General features: G+C 35.9%; 1 protein-coding gene and 1 pseudogene across 2 annotated transcripts; both read left to right on the forward strand.

The window, feature by feature from the left end:
• Positions 1 to 272: 272 nt before the first annotated feature.
• On the forward strand, positions 273 to 1,616 carry LOC145589096 (uncharacterized; annotated as a pseudogene). Its single transcript, XR_014101631.1, has 2 exons — positions 273 to 560; positions 749 to 1,616. The product of XR_014101631.1 is annotated as an uncharacterized LOC145589096 (transcript).
• A 3,197-nt stretch (positions 1,617 to 4,813) lies between these two features.
• Positions 4,814 to 19,980, forward strand: LOC145556363 (ABC transporter G family member 7-like). Its single transcript, XM_081618017.1, has 12 exons — positions 4,814 to 5,129; positions 7,396 to 7,586; positions 7,684 to 7,834; positions 7,990 to 8,122; positions 13,527 to 13,728; positions 13,836 to 14,109; positions 14,550 to 14,681; positions 16,770 to 16,990; positions 17,960 to 18,172; positions 18,320 to 18,404; positions 19,376 to 19,652; positions 19,731 to 19,980. Exons 1-12 carry the CDS (start codon positions 4,860 to 4,862, stop codon positions 19,739 to 19,741), a joined length of 2,160 nt encoding a protein of 719 aa, XP_081474143.1. The 5' UTR covers positions 4,814 to 4,859; the 3' UTR covers positions 19,742 to 19,980.
• Positions 19,981 to 20,454: the final 474 nt, after the last annotated feature.

The following is a 20,454-nucleotide window of genomic DNA, read 5'->3' on the forward strand; positions in this document are numbered from 1 at the left end:
TGCTCAAGGAAATGTTGTGCAAGGAGCTAATGCTTGCAACTCAGTTAGAAACTGCAACAGATGGTCACTTAGTGAGGACCGTGCACTAGGCTATGAATGATCTTATCGATCTAGGTGGTTGGAAAACAGATAATGGCCAGTTTAAAAATGGTGCTTTTGCTAAGTTGGAAGCTCTCATGAAACAAAAACAACCTGAGTGTGAAAAAAAAGCCAAGCCTCACATTGAGTCTAGAGTAAATGTAGAAACAGAGAAACTTCACTTAATTTTATTAGCTTTCATGAGCTCAATATTTATAATACAAACAATTAGTTTCCTAAGCCACATAAAACGTGTGTTGCCAGCTTAGGAGAACCAAGATAAGATATGGAAATATTCACTAGATCAAAAAATGTTTCCTAAATATATCTATTTCCTGAAATATATCTTAATAGTAAAGCTCCTTAGGAAGCAGTATGATGCTATTTCAGAGATGCTTAGTCTGAGTGCTAGCGGATTTGGGTGGAATGATGATGGGAAGTTTGTTACGTGCCCACAATCAGTTTGGGATGAATGGATTAAGGTAAATTGCTTCTACTTTTTAGGTCTTTTACAAGAATATTCACATACAATCTGTTTGATCTCCCCTGACTCCCTGAGTGTCTTAAATCAATGTAATTAAATTGTATGAATTACCTATAATGTGAAGATTTACTTGTGACTTGTGAGCCACAAAAGTTGTATGACAATTTGTATTTCTTATTTTGGCAGAGTCATAAAAATGCAGCAGGCTTAAGAAACAACCATTTCCTTTTTATGATGACTTAGGGAAAATATTTGGCAAAGATAGGGCTATTGGGAATGAAGCTGCAAATGTTCATGATGTACTTGATGAGGTGGATGAAGAAAACAAAGGAGAAGAAGAGCAAGAAGTCCCTCAATATTCTGAAGAACATATTAGTTCAACTCCTCTATGTAATCAAACAAGGCCTCCACTTTCACCAACACCTACAACTAGTAGGACGAAAAGAGCAAGAACCGAAACAATTGAAGTTTTAAAAGAGTTTTCGACCAAAGTTGGAAAAATAAGCAATGTAATGGAAGCTGCAGGCGAGCGCATAGGACGACTTGCCAATTGTTTCAAGCATGAGTCCGATTCTGCTGAGCGAAGGATGAAAGTGACTTCCGAGGTAATGAAAATTGAAGGCTTATCTCCTACTGAAGTTCTTTTGGCATCCAAAAAAATTTCCCTTAATCCTCTTGAAGTTGACTTTTTTTTTTTTAGCCTTCCAAATGACTATAAATACCCTTATATTCAGGGTCTCTTGCTTCCAGATCAATGATTGAAAAAAAAACTTTGCATTTGATGTAGGTGATCCTAACCTATGACTCGTAAATTTTTTGGTGTTTTAGTACTACACACTTTTTGTAAAGTCTAACGAAGTATTGCAGCTTGTGAGCCAAATTAGATTTGCTTATGCTCATATAATTAGGGATATAATACTGGTCTTTTGTAAGAAACACTACTAAACAATCTCATCTAATTTAGGCTTACTTATTTGGATAGTCAGTTTTTGCAGATTATATTATCTCTTTGTGTAAGCAACTTGTAGCTCTTTTGCAATATATGAAATATGTATTATTAAAAGTAGCCATAATACTTGTATACATTTTATTGCTTTTTATTATCACTAGTGCCTCTCCATTGCTTTAAATTTTCAAATTATCTTGCAAAATTAATTAGTTGTTAATAAAATTCATATGTTGACTAGTTAAGATTGTGTGTATATATATATTATGTAGTGCTGTCAAATTTCAAACCGAAACCGTTTAACTGTCCGAAATCGACCGACCCAAATGAGAATCGAACCGATTAAAAACTGATTTTTTTGAAACCGAAAACCGACCCGAACCCCATTTTAGTAAACCCGAAACCGAATCGACCCGAATAATGTTAAACCGTATAAGAACCGAACCCGTTAACAAACCGAACCGAATATAAACCGAACTGAAAGAAAACCGAACCAAAAAAAACGAACCGTATCTAACCCGAAACCGGTTCCAACCCGAAACCGTTTAAACTGGCAAAAAAACCGCTTACACCGAACCGTTAGCAAACTGCTACTCGTTTGCACCGAACCATTTAAAAACCGAACTGATTGTAAACCGAACTCGTTATAAACCGAACCGTTTATGAACCAAACCGCTTCTAAATCGAACCGTTTACAAACTTTTTTATATAATTAAATGGATTTTTTTTTTTTGACGGGGATATAACTAAATGGATTAAATATTAGAAATCTTAGAATATTTTTTTTTAAAATAGCAAGGCAAATCATTCATTAAGGTCTTAAGGATAATCAGTGTTCACAAACAAGAGCAAAACAAGCAGGCTCAGGCCCTGCCTCAAACTATTAGCAACACTACTGCCTCTAGTCATGTATACATTTGAGGTGATGAAACCAAATGAACAAAAAGCTTGTAATATTAAGTACCAAGGCTTGGCTGAAGGCGTAATAAATAAAATTAATTCACAGAGACTATTAAGCATATGATTACATTGATTCTGTGAGTAATAATGAAATAAAGACGGGAGTGTGCTAGTGACATGAATATACTATTAGGCTATGTTTTAATTCAGATTCAACTATAATTTAGTAAACTTGAAATGGAACCAATATGAATAACGTTAAAGTGGTTAAACAATCGAAGAACCGAACCAGTTATAAACTGAACCGAAAAAGAACCGAACCAGTTATTAAAAACTGAACCGAAAAAGAACCGAACCAGTTATAAACTGAACCAAAAAAGAACCAAACTGTTTCTAACCCGGAAACCGTTTCCAACCCGAAACTGTTTGAACCGGGATAAAAACCGTTTACACCGCACCGTTAACAAACCGCAACCCGTCTGCACCGAACCGTTTACTACCCGGACTGTTTACAACCCGAACCGAATTAAAACCGCTTAAGAATAAACCGAAACCGAATCGAACCGATAACTATTTAAACCGAACCAAAACCGACCCGTGAGACAATTAAACCGATTCCAAACCGACCCGATTAAATACCGAACTGATTTCAAACCGAACCGAAACCGAACTGTCAAACCGTTTTGACAGTGCTAATATTATGGGAAAAGTAGTTAAAGTAGTTACAATTCATGGGAAATAGATAAATACAACCAAACAAAATAAGGGAACTTAATTCCTGGGAAGTGTAAATTCATTATTGTCAACCAAACAACTTTAGAGAACTTCCTAGGAAATGAATAAGGGAAAAAACTTCCCAGGAAAATGAATTTTCCATGGGAACTTATTTCCCTTATAAACCAAACAACTCCTAATTGGACCCATGTAATAGGAGAGAGATATAGATAGTTTATTAACTAACAAGAAAAGTGATGAAACTAATTTGAAATTTCCGTTTTAGGAAAGCGATGCAACTAAAAAGAAACGGAGGAAATATTTAAAATTAAATTTGGACTGGATCATCTTGGATGACAACTTGGAAGACGATAGTTAAGTCCCCTTTAACGCCGTTTATTCCCTTCACTCACAGAGTATATTTTCATTCATTTAATCTAACCGTCTAAAAAGACAAGAAATAGTATTTTATTGCTGTCGTGACACTAATACTAAGCACAAAGTCTTATATGTGGTTGACCACATGTCTAGCCTTTCGTTAGTGTAATAAGGGATACTTGGTCAGTGTTAAAAGAGTTACTTCGTCAGTGTAATACGGTTACTCGCTAGTATTATAGGGGTTACTCGATCAATATTACAGGGGTTACTCGATCAATATTACAGAGGTTACTTGGTCAGTGTTATAGGGATTACTTTGTTCTTTTGTAAGTGGCCACACGGTGTGATTAACCACATACAACACGGGCCGAAAATCAAGACATTTATTCAAAAGAATGCTATTAGAATTTTAATTAATTGCCCGCTATTAAGGGCCTGTTCTCTTCCGTTGAAATTCAGTTCAGTTCAGTTCAGCTCTTAATTTACGTCTAATGATATTGCTAATGATATAAAGCCAAATTTCATTCTTTTAAGCTCTTATTACAACGACAACAACAACAACAACAACAACAACAACAACAACAACAACAACAATAATAATAATAATAATAACAATAATAATAATAATAATAATAATAATCAATAAGTAATAAATAATAATAATAATAATAATCATCAATAAATAATAATAATAATAATAATAACAATAATAATTGAAATAATAATACTAATAATAATAATCAATAAATAATAATAATAATCATCAATAAATAATAATAATAATAATAATACTACTAATAATAATAATCAATAAATAATAATAATAACAATCAATAATTAATAATAATAATAATAATATTATTAATAATAATATGTACATTTGTATATACACATATGTATAGAATAATCAATAAATAATCAAAGATCACTAATCCGTAGTTAAAAATCACTAATTAATAAGTTCAGTTCAGTTCAGCTGAGTTCAGTCAATCGGAACACGCCCTAAGTGTGGTCAACACTAATTTCATCTGAGTATTTGGTGTTTTAAAAATTTCAATCACTTTTACATACATCAAGTACGTGACAAATTTGACAAACATAATCCCAAACGTAAACACAAATACAACCATGAACAAAAATCCCCCCAAAAAAAACACCCAAAAATCTTATCCTCGAATCGAACACGTGTTAAGTCTTTTAGCCAGTTAGCCCTTCTTGATTTGTAGCAAAACAAACAAGACAAATTCACACACCATCCAAATCGCATACGACGTCGTATTACCCTTATCAATAACGCCACTCTCACCTCACTCTCACACTCACTACTTGCAGTTGCAGCATAACCAGAGGAGAGAGAAAATGGTGAAAATCGGCGGGAAAAAAGTCGGAGAAATGGTCGGAAAAATCGGCGGAAATGGCGTCGGCCAAATTCTGATAGCCGTCGCCGCCGCTCTCTTCGTTCGCTTGTTTTCAGGCCCTGGTCCTGCGTTGTTGCCGGAGAATGAATTCGACGGCGATGAGAATGAATTTGATGATTCTGATGAGTCTTCTTTTGACGGAAAAGTTTTTCCGGTAACTATTCGTTGGAACAATATCACTTGTTCACTCTCTGATAACAAGTCTAAATCGGTTAGTTTCACTTAATTTTGCCATTTTTAATGAGCTTTTTATGTAATTTTGTTTGAATGATTGTTATTGTGATTTGTTGATTGCATTATTGTTTGTTTTAATTGAATTTTGCTGATGATGTAGTATAATACAGTACCTTACTACTTTAGAAAGTTTTGTAATCCTGTTGTTTTAGTTTATTTCTTTACACTAATTTTCGCAAAATCCGTTTATGGATTACTATACGGAATAATCATTTTAGGGGCATGTAGCCGACCCTACTTATGGGATTAAGGCTTTGATTGATTGATTCTGTAAGCTTTCGGCATAAACTTTTTCACATATATACCATTGGCAGAATTTATGATGGGTATTGTTCTCATTTTGGAAAAACTTTGGTGGAGTGTTGTTAGGGAAAACATATGTGCTTTCTATAATGCAAATAGTGCTTACAGAGGGGAAACTACAAGTTGATAAGTCTGATAACGAAATAAGCGTATTAGCCTTCAAATAGTGGTTTTGCCGCTTTTGCCAAAACGCTACTTCAACTAGCGGTTTTACTTTATACTTCCTTTTTTTTTTTTAGTTGACACCTTTTTAAATCACGCTTGCCAACCATGTTTGTAACGATTAATATCTCTAATTGTCAACATTATAAAATTTAAAAAGCGGATATTAATAAAATATACATTGAAACGACTCAGACAAGACTCCACATGAATGTGTTTTATCGTATCTATAAATCACAAAAGTGAGTCAAGCGTGTTGTGTGAATAGTGTAAAAGTCAAACGGTGTCAACTAAAAAAACGGAGGAAGTATTTGTTTATCAGCCGTATTAACTAGGGCTGCCTCCTTACAGAGTGGGTGGGGAAAGATTCATTCAAAAGTTGCATGATGGGGTGCTTGCAATTGTTAAAGAGGTTTCATGTTATGTGTTAGCCATGCTCTTAGAGGCATGCAGAATTATGTTCATACCAGGCATGACAGATTGAGAAGCTAGTGTATTTCAAGTCCATATATTCAAATTCCAGGATTTGTTTGCGAAGAAATTTTGTATTTACCCTCCCCCCATCAGACCTAATGGACTAGTTTTCAGTGTCTAACTATTTGGGAAAATGTTAGGATTCGGTGTAAAACTCATAAGTTTGTGAAAGACCAAAAACGGTTTGAATGTAATGATATGCTCTTTTGACTTGTAAGTTTTGGTGAAAATAGCACTAGCAATTGAAACTTTGAAAGCATGAGGGGATTTTATTACCATTTACCGGAAATGTGGCACTATCTTGATAAACAAAGCGTCTATATCCATAGAACACTACAAGAAGATACTATAACTAAAACTTAAAATAGTGAAGCAAGGATTGGAACTTGGAAAGGTAAAAGCAAATAATAGTTGCAGTAATAAACAATGATAATGATATTGATGAAGTTACAGTATCAAGACTATTAACAATGATAATGGTATGGATGAAGTTAAGTGTTAGAGCCCGCAGCAGAAACTTAGCTCCTCATTTCTGCTGCAAGCTTTAACATTGTGAACTTGAAACACTTGCATAACTTATGAGTTGGAATACTCCTTCCATTTGTATTTATTGATGCAATGTGTAGAAGATGCACATTTTTTAAGGAGCTCATGTGTAGAGAAGAGAGATGTAGAGAGCTAAAAAGAGGGGCCCATGTGACAAGTAGAGAGATATAGAGAACACATAGCATATATTGTGATTAGACTAGGCAGCAGACCCTTGAATATGAAGCCTAAGCCACAGTTAGCTGTATTCTCATAGTAGTTTTACTGTTGTACAGGGTAAGGAAAGTAAATGTGAATAGTTGTTGTGTGATCTAGTCTAGATGACTAAAAATGGACTAAATTTAATAAAAGGCTTATGTTGTGTTAGAGCTAAGGGATTACTTCAACTTGGGGTTTCTTCTTTAAATGATTGAATATGCAATTGCTAGTGGTGGCCTGGTGGGTGCCCTTTTTCTTGTTGAACTTCCTAGGGCAGAAGTGCTTTGGTACACCCTGATTATTGGGGAAGGTTTTTTTTTTTTTTTTGTTTTTTTTTTTTTTAACAAAAGAAAATTATTTTTATATCATGATATATTATGAAGAACTCAATGTATTCTTTCGTGGGTGCTAAATATTTTGGCAATTTTTGTTAAATTTGCTTCTTTTGCATGAAGTTTTTGTTTTCTTGGATATCAAAAGGCCACGGGCATCACGAGGCAGTTTGATCTTATGGACTCATAATAAAATTTTATAGCTTGATAGCCTGGTTAATTGTGTAGGTAAGATTCCTGCTGAAAGATGTTAGTGGGGAGGCTAAACCTGGAAGGTTGCTAGCAATAATGGGGCCATCAGGTTCAGGGAAGACAACATTACTTAATGTTTTAGCTGGTCAACTTGCAGCTTCACCAAGATTAAGTTTATCAGGTTTCTTGGAGGTCAATGGACAGCAAAAGTCAAAGAAATCTTACAAGTATGACTGCCTTTTACGGAGCTAATCCTATTAAAATTTGATCATGGGGTTTTTGTTTCCTGCTTAACTTCATTTAATAGTGTTCTTGCTGTTCCAGGTTTGCTTATGTCAGGCAGGAGGACCTCTTTTTCTCGCAAATGACTGTCCGTGAAATACTTTCTCTTGCTGCAGAACTACAGCTTCCACAGATGTCTTCAGCAGAAGCAAGGGATGCTTATGTGAATGATCTCTTGTCTAAATTGGGCTTGGTAAGACTGATGCTATTGATAATTTGTTGAATCCTCCAACTGATTTCTATATAACCATTTTGGAAGAAAATTATGTGTTCACCTTTTATTTCTTTTTACTTGAAATGAAGAGCCCTTGCTGAAAATTTGTTTCCTGTATTGAACTATTCCCAAAGGTCAGTTGTGCAGATTCAATTGTTGGTGATGCAAAGGTGCGTGGAATTAGTGGTGGTGAAAAGAAACGTTTGTCTTTGGCATGTGAACTAATTGCAAGTCCTTCAGTCATATTTGCAGATGAACCAACAACTGGTATGTGTGCTTCTCCTTAATTATGGAAGCTTGAAGGTCTTCCCTTTTCAGTATGATATAGTCTTTGCATTATATTTCATTGACCTGAATCTTAATACATGTCTGTCAGTGTAATATACATTTCATTTTACCTGATGCTGTGGTAAAAGATTATCAGATTATGTTAACATAAGCCTTGGGATTTATTTAATCTTCAGAGCTTAAAAACAAAGCTGGCTGTTTTCATTGGCTATATACAATTTTTTAAGCTCTAATCTGTTATAACCAGGTTATGTGCTCCCGATAAATTTGTCAAGCTTTACATAATTATATACCATGACTAAAGAAATATTAACGGTGAGGAGTTATACAATAAATGATTCTTCCTTTGAGTTTTTATCCCTCCAAATTCTTGTAGTATATGACACCTATTATAGGATAGATAAGAGTTTGTTTGCAATTGTTTAGGTTCAATACTGGCACAGTCTCTTTTACTACTCCATATTGATTAGAAATTTTGAAAACATTTTCATGAATCGCCATGAGAGTTCCTCGTTTAGACTGAAGCATCAATACCATGACTGACAATTGTTTTTGAAACCAGGTTAAGTCACAAACTCACAATGACAGGGACTTTTTGAGTTTTTTGTCTTTCTTGAAAGCAAGTACTTCTTTTCACTCATCTACTTCTTCCACTTTAGCTTCTTCATGAGCTACATATATACCCTGTTGAAACAGCCCTTGCAATTTCCAGAGTGCCATTTTCGTATAGGTAAACATTTTACTTAAAAATGTGTTTTGAGTAGAGCGAGCAAACTTCATACCATAGGACCTAACATTGAAACTTCAAGACAACCACTGCAGCACTCAGGCTCCATAGTTACTAGGAGCCTAGGACCGATCAGGCTCTCTGAGTCTCAACATCATATTGGTGGTAAATTGGTGATGCTGTGTGACAATTTTGGTGGTTGATGTTGGCTAGCCTACATTTGAAGCCTTGAGAGTTATCTGATATCTTGTCATACATTAATAAAAGTTGTGAAACATGTCAATTACTTTCAGACTACTTATCTGGTTGGTTCAAAGAAAGCATCATGCAATGGAAGAGGTAAGATTATGTATAGTTTACCTGCCATGAGTTGATGGTACAGCATTGTCTATTTCTTTTTAGAAGGTTTTGTGTAGAACGGACTCACGTGAGTCTGGTTTACCCAGTGCCACTATCTATCCCCCTGTCGGCGGCCGGCGATCCTCCCTCACCTATCCCCCGACGCTAGCGACCCTCCCCCACACAACTTTCTGTCAACATTTAAAGAGCGTTGCCAATCAACTAGCTAATGTCGATCATCCGATTACCGATGATCAAAATTTTGTTCTCAAACTAGTTGTGGGACTTTGCAAGACAGAATTTGACACTGTAGCGTCCATGCTCGCTCAAACAGAGCCTCTACCATTGTTTCAGATGGCTCGGTCTCGACTCCTTCTCCAAGAAATTCGCCTCAATAATGACTCTAACATAAGCAGCTCTTCGATTATGCTCAACAAGAACATGCTGATTCCACAACACACCCCCGACCATCATCCGGTGGCAGGGGTAAAGTGAAGGGATACAATGAAATATATATCGGTCAGGAATTATATCTTTTCAATCTGGAATTAGAATATTCTCAGTCAGAAATAGATAAATTTCAGTCATGAATAAACTTAATTTAGTCAGAAATTAAATTATTTTTGTTAGGAAGTAGAATATTTAAGTCAGGAAATACATTATTTTTGCGAGGAATTATAAAATTTTAGTCAGGAATAAGATTATTTCAGTCAAAGTTCAATTATTTTTGTTCGGAATAAGCATATTTCTGTCAGGAATTATAATTTTTCAATCAGGAATTATATTATCTTTGTCAGGAATTACAAAATAAAATTCCTGATAAAAGTAGTCTAATTCTTGATATTGTCTTATTCATGATAAAAATAGTCTTGTTCCCGATGAAAATAGTCTAATTCCTTACTATAATATAGCAATTCCTGACTATAATATATTAATTCCTGACTATAATATTTTATTTCTGACAATTGAACGGACTCATGTGAGTCCGTTCTATGCAATATCTTTCCATTTCTTTTTGCAAGGTGCTTCGTTAGAGTAGCTCATTTTGATGGAGTCCAAAAGTCCAATGCCTATGTCGGCTTGATTATAGAATAATTTGGTAGTGCTAATTATAGATTCCTTCAAACTGGAGATCTAGCTGTTATAGTGAGTGTCTGCATCTATTTATATTATCTTGTAAGGGTGTTGGCTTTTACAAAATTTAGCCACATGGACCTACCTTTGCAATGAATTGCCACTGGTGATGTGTCATGGAATTTCTTTGATACTCCTTCTCTGTCTGAATACTCGAATTAGCACATGTGCCAATGCACAAGTTTGACCTTAAATATATTCAATTACGTAAATATTAAGATATGAAAAAATTAACTCTTCCTCCGTTTTTTTAGTTGCATCACTATTCAATTATGTAAATATTAAGATTTGAAAAAATTAATACTTCCTCCGTTTTTTAGTTGCATCACTTTCCTAAAAAAGAAGTTTCAAATTACTAGCATCACTTTCCTTTTTAACTAATAAATTCTCTCAATCTCCTCCTACAACATGGGCCCCATTTATTTTTACTCTCTACTCCAAAAATTGCCTAACAGTCCGTGAAGACAAAAGTGTTGCAACTAAAAAAAATGAAGGACGTACTTGAAATTATACATCGAGACCAAGCCACCAACATAATACAAGTATTTTATTTATATGTATTGGTAAAAAACATAGTCAAAGTTGATATATGAATAGTGTCAAAATCAAGTGTTGCAACAAGAACGAGGATGTTAACTTTTGAAACAATGTACTTCCTCCATTCTCTTGTAATTACACCATTTGGACTTTCACGCTTGTCAATGCAACTTTGACCATTAATGTGTATAATTTTCTTTTATTAAAAAATAATTCAAAGTTGATACTTTGAAAGTGTAAATTGAGACAAATCTTCCTCCATGACTATAATTTACCTTATATTTAAATCACAAAAGATGGTCAAAAGGGAGTGTCTAAGAGAGTAAAGTCCAAACGGTGGATTTTTGTTTAATGAATATTTTTATCATGATGACACCCTATCAGCTTTTTGAAAACAATAAGTGTGTTTTTATTTATTTATTTTTTTTCCAATTTGTCAACGACATTGTAGCAGCTGCGATTAGCTGCTTCTGCAACAATGTAATAGTCACCAAAGTTGATTGCTGTTCGGTACAAAATTTGTAAATCACAGTTGTGTGATAAAAACCATGAGACAAATTTTTATCGCAAAACTTAGGGGCCGTTTGGTTCACACGGGGTAATCGGAATGGAATGAACAAAGGGAATGAAAGAGAATGGAATGAAACCCTTTCCATATGGTATGTTGTTTGGTTTACAAAAATCACCACCACCCACCCAACAACTCATCTTCCCACTTCTTTAGCCACTCCACCGCCCAGCCACGACCTCCCCCACCCCTTGCCGCCTGTCGTCGATCATCCCCCACTTTTCTCCGCCTGTAGTCGAACCTCCCCCACCCCTCGCCGCCACGCAAAACCCTAGAAAACGATCTCCTCCCTCTAAAATCGCCGGTCGTCCCTTCCCCTAGCCACCAAGTGTCGAGAAATCTCAAGGACCCTTTGTCTTGAGGTTCGATTTCTAGGTCTAGTCAAAGATGCTTGTGTCTTGCGGTTTGATTTCTGGGTCTAGGCGAATTCCGGCGAAGTCGAAGATGCTTGTGTCTGTTTGATTTCTGGGTCTAGGAGAATTCCAGCGAGGAGTGGGGAAAGCTGCGGCGAATCTCGTGAGAAGTGGTGAAGCTGTGGCGAATTTCGGCGACGGTAGGACCTGCTGCGAATTTCGGCGACGGTAGGACCTGCTGCGAATTCCGGCGACGGTAGGGGGACCTGCAAATTCCGGCGAAGGGTGGGGAGCTGCTGCGAGTTCCGAGGAGGTGCTGGGCGGTGGGGGTAACTAGATGCTGGTGTATGTATGGTGGTGTAGTGGTGGCTTAGGAAAGGGAGTGGAAAAGTCTTGGGGGGGGGGGGGGTGGGGAATCAATGTGGACTGATTTTGGGTAAACTCAAAAATAAAAAAGGGTAATGGGAATTAAAAAATTGACAAACAAACATCAACAAAGGGAATGAGACATATTCATTCCCTTTCCCTTTGATTATTAACCCCAACCAAACGGCCCCTTAGTTTAATTTGTTAACTGGAATTATCTGAATAATACTGTTGTGATTTACAGTACCAAGCTCTGTTCAGTACCATATTTATATGATCAAAGTAGGTCTGTCAATGATTATTTTTAGATAGTGAGAAGATAAACAGAGATATTGTTTCATGACATGGCGCCTAAACTCATAGCTATTTTGAACTCTTGTCAGTGTCAAGTCTCTGGGTTCATATTTTTGGATTAATGGCCAAAGTTCCTAGAAGGTCTGTGTTATTTTAACTCAGGCCAGAATTAATTTTTTTTTTTTTACACCAGGGGTTTTGATTTAAAGGTCCATCTGTCTTTATTAAAGTAGTCTATTTCATTGAAAGCACTCTCGTCCCTGTTCAGTGTTGGAATATTTATGTATTATATGTTATTATGAGGATTTCACAAAGATTTACATCATTTGGAGTCGTGTAGTTTAACGATGTAGATTGAAGGTAGAGCTTAGAGGAACAAATAATGATAAAGAATTATGCGGTGAAGATTGTATTGCGTCCGTGTTCGCTTGTGCGTAAAAGTGTAAAACTGTAGAAGTGCTTGAAATTTGTTGGAAAAGAATAAAACTCTAGAAGTGCTAGGTGTGACCTAGCGTAGATCTTTTGAACTGACATTATCGTGGCAACTTATGGGAAAACATGTATTTTCGAGTATGTTTTTGTTCTCTAATAAAGAGCACTTCATTTGTGAATGAAGAACCTAAAAATATGCTATTCAAAGTTTCATTTAACAGAGTTGGGATTACACATACACAAACCATTGTTAGAGCAACCTTGTAAGAACAACCAAGTCTAATTGATCTTCATTGTATCTCAGAAGTGTTACCGTGAGTGGGGTCAATAAATAACTATTATGAAAGCTGCATTTGGTTACTTGTCTAGAATAACCTACCCTCCCATTACTAATAATGTTTTGTAAGATCCAAGGGCTTACACCTAGCCTCCCAGACCTTTTCATCAATCTCTTCAATAGTCCCTATGTATTTGAGATTGTAGCAGAGCTTTAGTTAACATGCTCACATAGTCACATATGTATTATTGTATATCTCTGCTATAATCCTTTTCACTCCAAATTAAATTTGCTTCAGATTTGTTAAATCTGTTTGATTGTCTCGTTAATCTAGCTGGCTTTTGTTACTTTTTCAGGGCTTGATGCCTTCCAGGCAGAAAAGGTAATGGAAACGCTCAGTCAACTTGCACAAGATGGTCATACTGTGATCTGCTCAATACACCAGCCCAGAGGATCGATTTATTACAAATTCGACGACATTATCTTGCTGACAGATGGTTCTCTTATTTATGCTGGTCTTGCTAGGGATGAACCATTGTCATACTTTGCAAATCTTGGGTTGGTTGCTAAATCTCACACTATCTATTGTTCTAACGCTATTTAATATTTGGTATTTAATGGTGTAAGCATTGGTATGTTGCCTAATCTGTGGGTGCACCGAACAGGTACCCTTGCCCAGATCATGTCAATCCTGCTGAATTTTTGGCTGATCTCATATCTATTGATTATAGTTCATCTGAAAGTATCAATAGCTCTCAAAAAAGGATTGATGGTCTTGTTGAGGCATTTTCACAACAAACTTCCTCTGTTATTTATGCAACTCCACTTACCAGTGAAGATAAATTCATAAAAAGAATGAGGTTTGGTAGGAATGCCTCTGCTAAGAAAGGGAATTGGTGGAGGGAATTCTTCTTGCTTTTTAGACGTGCGTGGATGCAGGTATCTGGTCGCATAATTTTCCATCTTTGTATGAATATTTTTCATGAAGTTCTCTGAAATGAGTTATTTCTTCTATATTTTAGTATTACAGCAATGTGAATACATAATATGTGGCTCGAATTGTCTGATTGAAGAGATGGCGTATTGTTCTTTACATAATGGGTCCAGAGAATGGTACATTATGTCTTTAAGTTGAAGTTCTAATCTTTTGTTGTCCCACTTATCTCTTGTAAACTAAGTCACATAATTATTTCTGCTAGAAACTAATCTTTTGGTTTAATTTTTGTCTCTGGTTTTTGAATGCTTCTATCATATATCTTTTATTGCTGCTATTGACGTGGCTTGTGTGATACATATATTTTCTGTTGTAACTTGTAGTTTTGTAATCTTGATCTATGTTTTTGTTAGTTCTCCTGATCTTTTAAGTTTTGCTTGATCAGGCATCTCGAGATGGGCCAACCAATAAGGTACGGGCCAGAATGTCAATTGCATCAGCAATAATATTTGGTTCAGTCTTCTGGAGGATGGGAAGATTTCAGACATCTATTCAGGACAGAATGGGACTGCTGCAGGTACAATTTGTACTTCACGAGTAATTTGGCCTGGATTACCAATTTAGCATGTAGTGTCTGCACATTCTCTTTTACATATCGTCGGGGAAGGAGTTTCCATGGACCTAGGAAAAAAAGAGGGGATTGTTGGTAGAAGAATATAAGGTATGTTAATGAGGGATGTTGAAACAATAGTGAAGTGTCACAGTCTGTATTTTTGGGGTTCGGCATGCACAGCGCGCACTCTTGCCTTTTGGCGGTAAGAATTGAGATGATTGTATAATCCTGAATCCTCATTGAATTATGTGCTAAACATATAAGTTAGATTTGTGTAGATAGGGCGGATACTAGCAGAAAGAGAGCAAATAAATTTACCAATTCATAGGTTTATATTCTACTTCAAAAGCAATCTGTGTATAAGATTCTTAAGAACAGACAAAGTCTTTCTGCCACCAATTTTGAACGTAATAATCATAAGTTGTGGTCATGAGTGGTGTTTGTTGGTGCTACATGGCTCATTGCATCTTAGCGGCATTTTGTTACAAATTATACTCCATCCGTTCTCTTTTAGTTGAAATGTTTTGACTTCCACTCATGTCAATGCAATTGTGAATCTAACAAAATCCCACATAAATATATTTTGCCCAACATATAAACCCTATAAAGGTGGTCTATGAGAGGCTTTCCAAAAAAAAAGGTGGTCTATGAGAGAATGTGAATGTTTTAAATTTCCAAATGTACTATTTACATGCAATACGTGGACTAGATTTGATGATTATAGTTTAAAAAAGCATATGGTCATGTGGGATTTTGTTAGATTAAGTTTTACTTACTGATAATTTAAGAAATGAGCTATTGAAATGATGCATTAACAAGTGTGAAATGAGAAATGTAAAAGAAACAAAAATAAAATACAAAATTACGGAGGGATTATTAAATGTACTTTTTGAGTTTTGAACACATATTTTATTTGTTTTGTGAGTTTAAGATCTGTCCTATACATATGTAGTGATTATTTTGTGAGTCTAGAGTGAGTTTTGGACTTAAGTAGAAGCCATACAAGAAATGCTTATTATAATGGCTGATGCATTAATACACTAACCTTTAATTATGTTCTGATGTGAATTTAAAACACGTGTGATGAAACTAAGTCAGAAATCTTTTCATAACAAAGCGTCCTACATTTGCTTCTGCAGTATTGATTAGCCAGATACTAGCAAACCTGCCATACAAGCTCAGTGGTATTAAGCTATTAATTATCTGTTGATTTCCAAACTAGCTTCTGTTGTGCCTGCCTTTTCTTGTTGTAAGTTTGGTGATTGATTTTTGGTTCCTTGTGCTAGTAAGAAAAATTCTAGAACTTGTGGAAAATGTATTCATGTGACAAATTTTCAATTTTATGTTTCTAGAATTTGGTTTTGGCAAAAGCTAAGATAATTGATTGTGGATTTACAGGAGTGTGGACAAATTATTTATTGATCTCTTACAACAATCACAAGTTAATTTGTCACTTGATTTTTGAAGCAGGCTAAATGTACATTATATGTTCTATGAATGTATGTGGATATAGCTTTGTATTTTCCATTTGAACTCAAACGAATGAAATTTCAGGAGAAGGCTTTTTGTACCACAGGGTTTTTTTTTTGTGGATGTATCCTGGTCCCCTTTGCTAGGTACTAACATGTGTATCCTTTTAGGAAATTTTTCCATCGTTGTTGCAAAAGCTATTATTGTTATCAAGGGGTGAATTTTCAATTTTAAATTACTGATCAAATGCCTCCCTAGTGGCTAAACTATGTGTCTTTATTTTGTGTGTTTGTGCTAGTAAGCTACCTTTTGGATCTAGGGTCTAGTTCCTCTTTACAATATGGGGTAAAGCTGTAGAAGCCTCTTTGCAATTGTACATGCGAGGCTTCTTATGCTTGACCTTCCTTATCTTGCCTAGGTATGAGCCTCATTAAAGGCTTTGGGGTAATGTTGTAGTTTTGTATGCATATTTAATCTCCAAAATGTACCTGTGAAAGCATGGATGTTTATCTGTCAGTTTGTTTAAATGGGTTGTATATGTCTGGTTTTTCCCTGATCTTGTATATATTTTGCTACTGCTAGGTTGCTGCTATAAATACTGCAATGGCTGCTTTGACGAAGACTGTGGGTGTTTTCCCGAAGGAGCGTGCCATCGTAGATAGGGAACGGGCAAAAGGATCTTATTCATTGGGTCCATACTTACTGTCTAAGCTGCTGGCTGAAATACCTGTTGGAGCCGCATTCCCGTTGTTGTTTGGTTCCATTCTATATCCTATGGCACGCCTGCATCCCACTTTGTCCAGGTAAAGTTCTTCGAAGATCATGTAAAGTTGTAAACAAATTTGCGGGTGAGAAAGAATTCACTAGCTCTACTCCGTGATGAGCAATATTTAAAGGGGAAATGGGTTAAGGGGTTTCTTACTACCACTAGTTTTAAAATTTGGTACTAGGCTATCTAGAATTGTTTTGATGCTAAGGACTTAGGGAACCAGGCACCCTCTGTCTTTTACGTTTGCTTTGGCAGTGGACATCTAGTGCTTGTGTTCTTTAATTTTTATTTTTGTATTTTTTTTTTGTCTGTTAGTGAATTACTCGGATCATTCTTTTCCTTTTTGTACCCATGTTATACTCTTATCATATGATGTCTACCTGTGTGCAGCATGGGTTTGATGCTTCAAAAATAGCATAAACCTTAGAAACCTTGGAAAGGTAGATGTATATTTGGAATAAACCATATCCATGTTCTGCATTGTTGGCAAGCCTGAATAACATAAATGCTCAGGACTGGGAGATTGACTGAAAAAGAGGCTTTAGAGTAGTGGGAGAGGAGGTGTTTATTGCTCTTCTGCCATTTGTGACTTCCTATGTTTTTTTTGTCTGCTGAACTATAGCTTCCCCCCCCCCCCCCCCCCCCCCCCTCTTTTTATCAACCCAAGTGGTCACTTTCTGTGTTTTCCAAATTGTCTTTGGCAACTCAAGTGTCGTAGACTCGTAAGATTAATTTTCAGGTGCTTGTCTCACTTTGGATGGCTGTGTATGCACTTTATTTGGTTTTTCTAATGGTATAGAGGTTTATGATTTAGAACTTCCACTTTGTATTGGGCATTTTACAATTTCACTTGCATTGCACTCCATGTAAGTGTACTTTATTGTTGTCACACACAGAGTACTGTTTTTAGTCGTCCTCAGTATTATTTCAGAAAAATGTTGAGTGATATTTGCTTTAGTACACTTCTTACCCTATATGCTTACTCTGTATTTGTGATCTGCAGGTTTGGTAAATTCTGTGGAATTGTAACTGTGGAATCTTTCGCTGCATCTGCTATGGGTCTAACTGTGGGTGCCATGGTTCCTTCCACTGAAGCTGCTATGGCTGTTGGGCCATCTCTTATGACTGTCTTCATTGTCTTCGGGGGATACTATGTTAATGCAGATAACACACCTATTATATTCCGCTGGATCCCTCGCGTGTCTCTGATACGATGGTAATTGCACTACCCCTCCTGTCTCTAATAATAAATACTACGTATGTAGGTTTAGCCTTTAGGCAGGGAAATCTGAAACAGTTTCTTGAAAATTCATAATTTTTGCATTGCTTTTGTCCACTTCCAAATATTTTTCTTTACTTGTAGGGCTTTTCAAGGACTCTGTATCAATGAATTTAAAGGCCTGCAATTCGAGCATCAACATCCATTTGATCTACAAACTGGAGAACAGGTATTGACTATACAGACCCCACCCCCACCCCTCTTTGAGATTTTCTGAAAATCAAGGCTATTTGTTGGTGGTGTAAACCAGAAGGAAGATCTGCTGTTAAACTTCATACTAATATGAGATGAGAAATTATGGTTTTGCAGTTGACATTTCCTTGTTTCTACTAGTATCTCAAAGTACTACCTCCGGTTTTTATTATTTGCAACTTTGGGGTATTATTTGTGAGATATAAAATATTCCAAAGTTGCAAATAATAAAAATCGGAGGTAGTATGTGATTTCAAGTTTCTTGTCCTTCCACATCTCTGTTTGCATTAGCATCCTGCAACACAAGAGTTAAGTGACATATCAACTTCAGACTCCCCATCATTTGGATAAAATACACATTGCAACACACCTGTTCCTACATATTTTATCATCAATCATATCTGTAATCTCAATTCACATTTTGGTTGCAAAACATAAATCTGTTCCTAATAGTTTTGTTCGCAAACTAATAGCTACACCACCTTTTTCTTACTTTTCTTGGTTTGCAAAAGTGTATTAGTGGGTAGAACCCCCCAAAAAAAAAATGATTTGTTTATTTATTTTTGATATTAGGAAAGAAAAAATGAAGAGCTTACTTAAGAAGCCCTAGCATTTAAGTTTCATTAACACCAAACCTCCAAGACAACCATAAACTAGCATAGCAGCTGAACCATTTTGCTCAGACTACAGTTTAATTTCACTGATTGAGTTGATTGTTCACTAAGTGTCACAAAAATAGATGATAATAACATATTGACCATACAGCAATCAGTTTATGTGTACAGAGGAGAAATTATTGCTGTCAGTTATTTAGATTATTAATATGTTATGGTTCTCTTGTCATGTGATTTGTTGTCGAAATTTTGTTTTTACAAAATGTTATATGACCTGGTAGCTTTGGAGTTTTGGCTTCAGTTGTACGTTTCTTATTTTGAGATCAATCTGCAGGCACTGGAACGACTTTCGTTTGCTGGCAGTCAAATTAGTGAGACTGTGGCAGCGCAAGGCAGGATATTGTTATTTTGGTATTGCACAACTTACCTTTTACTGGAGAAGAATAAACCCAAGTACCAGCAACTTGAGGTTCCTTCTCCAGATCAAGTGCATCAAGTGCTACCATCTGAGACTGCCGTAGATAAAGAAGATCAGCATATTTCTGATCAAGTTGAGGGAAAAGAGCAGCTTGAACCTCAGGCAGATCAAATCCAACCATTTATCCTGGAAGGTTTGTAGAGTCTTGGGTAGTTGGGTACATTATAGTTGGCATACGATACAAAGGCATTTATTATTTTATCTCATACAGGTTCTAAGTAAAGAAGATATACTTTGGCACCAAAGGAGGCTGTCTTGCCTGCTCTGATAACAGAAGATAACTCAGTAAACAAGCTGTTGTGCTCGACTTCACAATGTAGCTAGAATAAGGACATGTAAGAAACTGATCAATTTGGTCCATATGGAATGCTTGATCAGCTAGAGTCTGATCATAGAGCTTGTTTTGTTGTACAGAATCACTACCAGATTTAGTCTGTATTCCCTTTCTCTGGTGTTTAATATGATTTCCTCGAATGGTGGTCAAATTATAGTTTCCTGATTATATGGAAAACTTCTTGATGTCACATATTCACATTAACAATCATATTCTGGAATAACCCGGTGTCTATAATTTTTTGGCTAAGCGCTTGTGGAAAATCAAAACTGTTGAAAGAATGTTATCGGGGAGATTATTGTTCTGTGGTATGGGTTGGAGTTAGAATTCCTGCGGTATGACGTTCCATGCTAACAATAAAATCACTCAACCAAACACTAGAATGAATTTCAAACTTAATTCTAACCTTAAGCATGTTGGTTCGGTTTGTTTCTGCCTCCATCATTTGCAAAATGTAACGCAAGTCTTTGTGATGTGTAATGACAGATTGGCGGTAGTGTTGTTGTCATATTATGCTCTCTTATACACGGGTTACTGAATTTTGTAGGTCAATATGTTATTCACAAGTTATAGAAACTTATAAAAGATAAAAGTGTTCAAA

Source organism: Chenopodium album, chromosome 1, assembly GCF_948465745.1.
Source record: "Chenopodium album chromosome 1, dcCheAlbu1.1, whole genome shotgun sequence".
NCBI lineage: Eukaryota > Viridiplantae > Streptophyta > Magnoliopsida > Caryophyllales > Amaranthaceae > Chenopodium > Chenopodium album.